The 10,245-nt window shown below is 42.9% G+C and overlaps 1 protein-coding gene across 1 annotated transcript; it reads right to left on the minus strand.

The window, feature by feature from the left end:
* Positions 1 to 1,133: 1,133 nt before the first annotated feature.
* Positions 1,134 to 9,501, minus strand: LOC146559430 (rhodopsin kinase grk7-b-like). Its single transcript, XM_085245368.1, has 4 exons — positions 8,709 to 9,501; positions 7,796 to 8,233; positions 4,936 to 5,207; positions 1,134 to 3,506 (listed from the first exon to the last, which is right to left on the minus strand). The coding sequence occupies exons 1-4, from the start codon at positions 9,306 to 9,308 to the stop codon at positions 3,179 to 3,181; spliced, it is 1,638 nt and encodes a 545-aa protein (XP_085101494.1). The 5' UTR covers positions 9,309 to 9,501; the 3' UTR covers positions 1,134 to 3,178.
* Between the last annotated feature and the right edge of the window lie 744 nt (positions 9,502 to 10,245).

Below are 10,245 nucleotides of genomic sequence, written 5' to 3' on the forward strand. Positions count from 1 at the left end.
CACACATAGAGGTGCGTATATAAACATCGCTCGGTGTAATTTTCATGTTTACGCCTTTTGAAGAACACGCACACATACGCACGCAGAGCCAAAAAAGGGGAAAAAGCAGCGATATCAGTGGTGTGATACAATCCCGAGGATGCCAGGGCAGAACTGAAGTGTGGCACATGCCTTTGATGTGAATCCAGAGCATGGGCATGTAACAAACGCAGATACCAAATTACACCCTGTCCTGCTTTGATCTCTAAAACCCCCACACCTGCTTCTACAGAGGTAATAAGATTGTGTGTGTGTGTGTATGTGTGTGTGGATCAGAGAGAGAGTGCGTGAAAGTCTTCTGTGGGATCTGTGCACATCTTCTTCTGCACAATCGGTGCTACAGATGCAGAAAGGTGCGTGCACCAGTGTGTATTTGCATGCCTGAGTGCAAATGTTTTATAGTACATGTTGTGTGTGTGTTGCAGAGTTGTTTGTGCTGTTTGTGAATTGGAGGGCAGCATTACAGCGCTGGGCCGTGGGGAACTAAACCCTGGCAGCAGCTTGTACGCGCCTGGTAAAAACATGTTCCTGGCGACCTTCTGCCGAGTTTGCCTTGTCGTCACGTCGTCCACAGTGGACTCCCCACTCTGCCTTCACAGCCACGATGATCAGGTTGCGTCTTGGATTTCCATCTTGAAGCACCCTCTAATCTTGTGACAGTGGAGCGTGAAGGGGGGGGCCACTCCTCCGCCCTGTAAGGTTGCCTCTCCCCTGCCCGTGCAGGAATTAGCGCAACACATGTTTATGTGTCCCTCATTACCTAAACGTGCTGAGGGGTTTGTTTTTTGTTTTGGAGGGTTACGCTGACAGTGACAGATGAAGCAATCCGAATCAAATATTGAAGCAACATGATGTAACTGAAGACACAAGCTCTGTTTTTCAGATCGACACCGGGCTGCTTGGATAAATGATGACAGATGAGATCTGCAACCGTGAGATGAGCAACAAGAGGATAATCACAATGACTGCGTAGCTTTCGACCTGTAACTTCACATGTCATCGCTCTTGTGACTCACTTGTTTGCAGAAATCATCAGCGGCAGGAGGACAGGGAAATAACTTTATTTCACTCAAGCTTTTTGGAAATTTGCTTTTATTTTCTTTCATCACAGCTTGTTAAAAAAAAGGTTTGCCAGCATCAGTAGCAAAAAAGATGATCCATAAAATCCTTGCAAACCAAAATATGTTGTTGAAAGTACAAGAGCATATCATCTAAACTGCAAGAAAAGCACATTTCTGTGTTCAGAAATGCATTACAAAACATGATTGGCATTGTTTGGCACTAAGGTACGGTGGCCCTGAGAGGTCAAATGCACTGCAACTTAAGAAAACAGAAGCAGATAGAAAAACACAACGGAAATGTTTTCGGGGACAGAATAACGTGACAGATGAGCTGTGATGCGTGTCAATTTTAGTCACATGATTCATGTAATACTGTAGAAACATGTTTGGTATTAGCTATTTACTGTTAGCTTGTCACATCCGCGTCTGGTCCATCACCTTATTGTCTCCCCAAAAACTGTTCCGTTGTGCTTTGTGAAACTTTTTGTTTTGTTTTTGTTTAGTTATTGTGATGTTTTTTCTATTTGCTGGTGTGCGATACTGCAGTAGTAGTATGTACTGATCCAATACTAAGTATATACTAATACCAAGTACCAATACTTTTAACCTATAAAGCCAGCTTCTGTAGGGGAGCAGCGTGCCATTATTAATGAGAACAATCAGCATCAATTTGGAAATTCTGAGCACATTTTAATGACCACTAAATCACTGTGATTTTTACTTTCCACAATAATTATTTTACACAACAAAACACAACTTTTAGCTTTTTATGTATTTTAAATCTGAATGTTTTTGGAGACTGTCTTGTGCCTGTCTTTAAAGCAGTTTGGGTCAACTTCTGTTGGTTATTACATTCACAGACATTTTTGGAATTTATTTTTTCATTTTCAAAAACTAAAGTATCGATTCTATAGTGCCAGTATCGGTCGGATACCAATACCAGCATTGGTATCTAGAATATCGATATCTGGATCGATCTGCCCACCACTTTTCTTAAGTTGCAGTTGTTTAAAAGTTTATAAGTAAAAATAAGTCAAAAATAAGACACCTAGGGGATTCTGGTAGCCTAAAGGCCAAACCTGCCCCCCTGAAATCTGCTGTTTTCCAAGCAGAAGCTACAGTAGACTCTGCAACGATTGATTAGCAGTAACAGTCCGTTGATTTACTTCAACCTGAGTCTTCAGTCATGAATCAGAAGAAACTATGGATCCTTAAAGGCAACTTGTGTGTGAAAGGTTTTCTCAAACAGCCTACTTTTTGTTGTTGTTGTTGCTGTGCACTGAGCACAGTAACAAGGGGTTTGTGCATAAACAAAGGGTGATTTGAGGGGGCTGTAAAGGGGTTTGGCGTTGGCTCGATGGTGCCAGAAAATCTATGTTAACATGTTTTCAAGTGGAAAAAACTTTGTGCATGTACGACAATTTGTCTCCCTCGGTCGTTAAAATTAGTGAACGAGTCATCCAGTGCTTGTAAATACCAAAGCAGCGCGGGATAATGGGGATGATGATGATGAGTGCCGCGGGAGGTTGAGCGAACTCCGTGAGCGTCTGGCGGCGCTCAGTGGTGCGCTGAGAGACTTCATCAGCGCGACCCTGAGCAGGAGCTCATCAGAGGGGGAAAGAAGAAGGGCTCTTCAGAGGTCCCGTGTGAAACGTGGGCCACTAATAGAAAGGTGGCGCATTAGTGTGATGACACACAGCCATTATGGAGCTTGTTTACAAACACACGTAAACAGCTGCCTGCCAAAAATTGCCAAGTGATGTAATGGAAACTATGAAGGTGCTGGGATCTGCTGTCTCACCGGGAACAGAGGGCAAAGTATAAAGCCGCAGCTGCAGTACAATGTCAGCATGTTTTCCATCTGGGCATTAATACTGCAAGTTTATTTTACTGCAGCTACTAATGTCCTATTATGTTTGGCTGTGGCTGCATAATGAAATTATTTATGTGGGGAAATGTACTGAGGTTAAGGAAAAAGGGCACGCGTAAAAAGGTTTCCGAGGCACATAATTGAAGGCACTTCGATTTAAGGACATCTGTGCATATTCAAGTGTCCAAAATTCCTCCTGTGAGTGTGCTTAGAAAAGGACGCACAGCCTGGTTTTCCACGCAGTCTCTCGGTCGCGTTGGATGACCGCGGCGCTGTTCAGCTCGTCAAACACGCCGCTGTCAATCATCTCCTTCTGCCACTGCATGGACACTGCGCCCGTGCTGAACTCCCTGAAGAACTTCTCATCCTTGGTGTCAAACGTGACGTCCTTGATGTCAGAGTTGTCCTTGAACTCGTCCGCGTCTTTGGCGTAGACCACGTTGGGCTTTGGCACCCAGGGGGCCTCCAGCAGGCCCGCCTCCAGTCGGTGGAAGTTGATGCTGTTGAAGAACTCGTGGCTTCGTGGGTCATTGCCTCTAAAGGTGATGGATTAAGAGGAAGTGTTACTTTGAGGCATTCAGAGAAATGCCTTGTCCATTAACACAAAACATGTCAGAAATATGTGACGAGAAGTTATTGCCACGCATTCAGAATCATCTGCCTCGCTTCCCCTTCTGTTGATTTTTTATTTTTACACCCATATTCTACACCACTCCATCCAGCTTCAACCTTTCTGCACTTATCTTGACTCAGAGGTTATAATGAAGGTGACACATTACTGAGGAGTTTAAATAATTGAAATTATTGAAAACACGTAACTCCAGTGACCTAAAGTTTCACTGTCAATACAATAAACACATGTTCTTCTTGCATTTATGTAATTACAGAGCCGCTATGAAGCTATACCTATAAGCGGCTCTGTAAGTTTGTGCAAATGAAGCGAATTAAAAATAGCCTTCTTTGCTAACAAATAAAACTCAGAGCAGCTGAATGGCTTTAAAAATAGTAAAAGTAGAAAAATAAATGGGTCCAGCTGCAGATCAGCCAGCTGTGTTGGCAGGAAAAGCAAAAAAATCTGTTCGTGCTCTGTTGTTAACTTTTCTCATTGGCTCCTTGGGAAACTCAGGACTGACCATGAACGTTTATGCATCCAATATATAAATATAAACATATGAAATTTGTTTCATAGGCTACAAATTTTTATAATTGGAGAATGTAAAGAATCACACAAAGTACATTTTTGTCACATGGAGCTGCTGGAGAGGACCAAAAGCAGAGCTGATGGTCACAAAGTTCCTCTGAAAGGCTTCGAGGACACACCCTCCCTTTGTTGTGATGCTTGGAGAGAACTTAAGACGACAAGTTAAAAATATAAAAATAAACTGAAGCAGAGAAGTTTGAAAGTCACAAAATAAAAATCAAAGCACATTCAAGTCGGTGCCTTCGTTTTCGCTCAGGTAATAATTTCCTTTTTGAACAAATTTAGCGCCCCCTTGTGTTGGTGTGGTTGTAGTACTTCATCAGTGTTCACGTTGATGCTTTTTTCTATCATTTGTGGTCGAAATCGAGCAATCTCTACTCAGGATTGTCTTAAGTGCTTCTTATGAAGGCCCCTTTGGTTCGTGGAGATGTTTCACCTCTCATTCAAGAGACTTCCTCAGTTCTGTAAACTGACTGGATTTGGTGTTGGATAAGTGAGCGCAGGAAAATCTACAAGCAGGGGTTAAATATGTCGGACAGTTCTTAGAACTGAGGAAGCCTGTTTGATGAGAGGGGACAAAGCAAAAAGCAAAAAGAAATCCAGCTGCATTCGTTTCAAGCGCTTAAGACAAACATGAGCTGAGAACCTACACTACACTGGCATGTTTTCATAAGTAAAAAAAAAAGGAAGTGAGACTTTTTCTGCTGCCGGGCGACTTCGCTCCATTACATCTAGACCATTCAAACTTTCAGTGTTTTTCTTACTGGCACCCAAAGCGACGCGCCACCCTCTTCTTGAGGAAGCGGCTGATAATATCTTTGGTGGGAGCATCGAAGGATTTGTGTTCAAACTTGCACTCGTCCTCCAGGGTGCGGCGAGTCACCTCATCGTTCTGCACCTTCTCCCTGAAGTCTCTGAAAGGCAAGCGGGCGGCCACCATCTCATAAATGCTGCATCCCAGGGACCACCAGTCCACAGAGTAGCGGTAGTACTCCTGCTTCAGAACCTCAGGGGCCATGTAGCCAGTCGTACCAGCCTGACCACACACAGAGGGCACAAGAAGAGAATTTAGGTTTTCATTGTTTACAGGTTTTTGGGTTATTTTGTTGTGGCATTCAACTAAATTAAGCTCCAAAGAATTGTCAGTCATTTGCTGAGGTGTGTGAATGTAGTATGGGGTGGGAGAAATGGGGGGAAATGGATAATCACGGTAGGAAATTAACAAAAGGCGACAAAACATTGCTGCTTCCTTAGCAATTTATGATTCTGATAGGCACCTAAAGGCCCAAAGTGTACAAGCTGTTCAAGAGTGATTCAATATCAAAACATGACGTTGTTTCAATATTAAAAAAGGGTGCAAGAGTGACGTTCGGTCAACATCAGATTTCATCGTTGATTCAATGGAATCACCTGATATTGACTAAACATTGAAACCACGTCTCCTTGCTATCTGGGTTGATACAAGCCAGGATGGATCCTGGTCTCAGCTGACAGGAGGGGCACTCTGACATCATCAAAGTATTTTCACCCAGAGAACTGAGAACAGGATGTTTTCTCTTTTCAGACCATGCTCTGCAAACCCTGCAGATGTTTGAGTGGGGAAAATCCCAGCAGATCCAACAGCCTTTGAAACACTCAGACCAGCCTGTTTGGCACCAACAACCACACCACATTCAAATTTATTTACATCACCTCTCTTGTTCATTCTGGTGCTCAGTTTGAACTTCACTAGGTCACATTGACTCTCTCTCTGTGTCTAAATGCATTAATGATCGGCTAATGAGATATTTGCATCACTGACGGTCTTGTCAGGTGTTACAATTTTGTCAAAGGCTTCTGTGGGTCTGACTTCCTTTGCATACAGAGGAGTTGCCCCCTGCTGGCCATTGAACAGAATGCAGGTTTAGGGCACTTAAGTATTTATTATTTTGCTCAAGAGCTGGTTGTGGAGCTGACAGACAGCAGTCTCTGATAGCCAGAAATACTAAAGTCCGAGATTCAAAAGACACAACTGTTAAAAAAAAGACCTTTTTCTGAAACCATTATAAAGCAGGGAATGAACGTCAACATGATAATCTACTCCAACAAATCATTTATAGTTTGAATAATTATTTCAGTTATCTGCAACAAGAAGAAGCTGGATAAGATATACAGCTTCTGTTTAATTGAATGTAACAAAAAACAATAAAACATCAAGATAAAAATGAAGATGCTAGAATGCACCAAAACAAGATAAAGAGAAAATGATGATCCTTTAAAGCGGGGGTGTCAAATGTAAGGCCCAAGGACCAGAATCGGCCTGGTAAACACTACAATCTGGCCCACTGGATGGCTTTGGAAAATTTGGAAAAAGGGTATAAATTTGCAATCTTTACTGCAGAAATGTAATTAAATAATCGATAAATAACTGAATTTCTGAATTTCCCGGAGGAACCCACCCGAGGGATTAATAAAGTTTCATCTAATCTAAATTATTAAATGACAGCTGTTTTTTCAATATCTGCTCTATAGATTGTAGTTTTTTTTTTTATTCAGTCCACAGTAAATAAAGAAAGAAAATGAGATTTTTTTTTGTAAATGAACTAAAGCTTTGAATTTTAAAATTACAAGACTGTCTGAAAAATTAAACAACCACACAGTTTTCTGTAATCTTACACATTTCTTACAAATTTAAGCCCAAAGAGAGATTTCATTTCCTACAGCAGCGTTTCTTTTTCAGGTAGAAAAACCAAGACATGTGATTGAAGTTGAACTTCTCTACTTATATTGAAACTAAATAAATAAACGAGTAGTTAAACTCTCTGGTCAGCAGATCGAATGCTTCTGATCAGACGACCCCACTCAGACGAGACCGGGTGTTCTCTTTGGTTGCTCCCAAACTGTGGAACAGCGTTCCCCTCAGTCAAATCTGCTCCCTCCACTCAGTCCTTTAAAACTAGACCTAAAACCTCTTTTTACACACTGGCATTTGAGTCCTCCTGTACCTGCACCTGCCAACATATATTTCTTGCTTATTACTTTCCCTTTTTTTTTCATTTTACATTTTGTACAACACAAGTTGTACACCTCAGATCAAAGTGGGCTGTATGTGACCATGCCTGCTTTAATAGGCACTTGTGAGACTCATCCAGTGAGTGGAGGCCTGCTGTGAATCCTCTGACTGTGTTCCTGGACAGACACCTGTAAGCCATATCTGGCAAAGCAAAGATTAGCCAGCGAATGCTAACAGGCTCTGGTCAATCTACCTTACATTTCTCAGGCTACGCAGCGTCCAACCGTGGATGAGGTCAGGCACCTTTTAATGAGATTCATTTGGGTTACACAGGGCTGTGCACTTATTCGTTGTTGGCCTGAGCAGGACTGGGAGTCAATAAATCTATTCCTGGTAAGCTCCTTGGAATGGCAGGTGAACACACTGTGAGAGAATTCAGTGTTAATGTCAGTGAGGATTTCCTTAGTGAAGCAGAAAAATAATACAAAGCATTGGGTGGCCATGCAGGACAATAAAACAAGAGATTCTCTGGTATGGAGAGTAGAATTTCTTACTCTTGCACAAACCACAGAGAGCCTCTGATCCTGCACATATCTGACACTGAAAGTCAAGGCTAATCTAGAGACACTCACCTTCTGGCAGATCATTTTGCCCTTGGACAGCTCCACAGCCAATCCGAGGTCTGACAGGCGACATTGTCCTTTACCATCCAGCAGCACATTTTCAGGCTTCATATCACGGTACACGATGCCCATGTTGTGCAAGTGCAGGAGGCCACTGGTTATCTGGGCTGTGTAGTAAACCACACGCTCCATCCGTATGCCTCTCTTCCCTAAGTCGTATATGTGGAACCTGAGGTCTCCTCCAGTCATCAGGTCCATTACCAGGCACAGGTGGTGTCTGCTGTTGTAAGCGTAAGCCAGGTTTACGATAAAAAGGCTGTTGACCTTTTCCAGAATCTGCTTCTCCACGAGAGCCATTCTCTCACCGCCTTTCTTCTTCAAACGCCTCTTATCCAGCTTCTTGCAGGCGTACATCTGGCCCGTGTGCTTCACCTGCACCGCGCACACCTGACGGACAAATTTATGACAAATCAATATGAAACATGTTTGAGCTACTTTCTGCTCTAAAGGACAAACTAGCCATGTTGCTATCACAACAGCCTAAAGGTGCTTTATTTTGCAAGATAAAGACAATATCATAGAGAAAACCAACAATCAGATGATTCCCTATGAGCAAGCACTTGGAGACAGTGGGAAGGAAAAACTCCCTCTTAACAGGAAGAAACCTCCAGAACAAGCCTCGGGGAGCGGCAGCCACCATTTAGGATTAAAGTGAGGAAGACAAGACAAAGGATACAATATAATACACAATAATAAATTGTACGACATAACATTATTCTGTAGAGGTGATTTAGGGGGATTATTTAAGTTAGTAGCCTGCCTCACTAATGTGAGTCGCACTTTCGTGCTATTGGGCTGTAGCAGGAAAATCCGTTGACTGTCCAAACACTTTTATTCTGACATTAATGTTTTTGGCACTCACCTCACCAAAGCCACCTTTTCCAAGAGTCCTGAACTCATAAAAGTATTTGTCAGTGATCTTCTGCCTCTCGTACTCCTTCCACTGCAGAAACCTGTAGAAGAACTGGCTTTTCAGGTACTCTGAGAAAGGTCTTCCCTTCAGGAACTCTCTAGTGGCTTCTCTCAGCTGGTCCAAAATCACCTCATCAAAGTTACTGTCTGATAAGTCCTTGCATGTTTCAGCATCCTCTTCGGTGAAGTAGGACAGGAATCCCGTAGACTGAGACTGGCAGAACTTGGCGAGGATCGTCTGTTTGGCTTTTTCTCTTTTTTCATCTTCGGCAAAGCTCCACTTGCTCAGCTCATCCAGAAACTCAGCAGCAGCCGCGTACTGGTCGTTAGAGGTCAGGAGAAACTGCTGGAACAGCTTGCTCCCGATAGGCTGTTGCTCGCAGAGTGACTCGTACATCTCTCCCTCTGCTGCCTGGAGAGCAGAGGTCTTCTTCAGCTTGGGCAGCGTCAGGGAGAGTCTCCGTTTCCTCAGCTCGTTGCGATCGATCTGCTGGGCCTTCAGGTAGGTGGTGTTGGCCACCAAGTTGTCCAATCCTAGCAGGTCACCCATGCTGGATGGATCCTGTGGCACACCAGCGGGCAGTGGATGAACTTAAAACGCTGACGTTAACCCATCTGCAAGTTCTACGCTCAACTGAGCACCTGCATCCTGAGCATCCCTCACTTCTTGGGCCATGCATGTTTGAGTCCTTAAAAGCACCACCGTCCTTAGGGATTTGTTGGTGGCTAAGGGTTTATTCGTATGTGGCACACGGGGAAAGCAACTTATGTGGTTTGAACTTAAGAGGCTTTATCCTGGTCTATTCATAGGAGTTACAAAGTGACTGTGTGCAGTAATTGGGCTGCCAGTATAACACGATGAGGTGGCTGATAAGGACCCTAACAAGTTATTGTAGAGTTAATGAACTCTTCATGAGAGTATAATGCCACTGACAAGGCTATATGTGCATGCAATTTGGTATGCACACTTGGTTTATTATAACTTTATTATAGTCTTCACTAAATGAGTCATAATTGGCTCAGTAGCAGCTCAGGAATTGATTTTTCCCAACAGCTAACAAAGCGTCTGAAGACTTAAACGCCACCTTGACTCACTTTAATATCTTTGCTTGTTTTAAAACAACCAACATGTGTACTAATTCTGAATATAATTTTTTTAAAACCTCAGATTATACATGACTGGATTTTCTGTTTCCTCTTTTACTTTATGGACAGAATAGCATGAAAAACTGGATGAATACAGTTTATAATTTATACCAAATTCTAACCCTACCATCTGAATGTTCGCAGCAGAAATTGAGACTCATCTGAACAGGGGACTTTTTTTCCCCCAACATTTTGTCATCACCCAGTTTGAACTGGAGCCTCAGCTTCCTGTTCTTAGCTGACAGAAGGTGGTGGTGGTCTTCTGCCGCTGTAGCCCATCTGCTTTAAGGTTCAGCACCTGCATTCAGAGATGCTCTTCTGCATACTCTGCAGTCTGACCA

Source organism: Mchenga conophoros, linkage group LG14, assembly GCF_057382185.1.
Source record: "Mchenga conophoros isolate Kocher_MC1m ecotype Shallow Benthic linkage group LG14, M_conophoros_male_GT1.1, whole genome shotgun sequence".
Taxonomy (NCBI): domain Eukaryota; kingdom Metazoa; phylum Chordata; class Actinopteri; order Cichliformes; family Cichlidae; genus Mchenga; species Mchenga conophoros.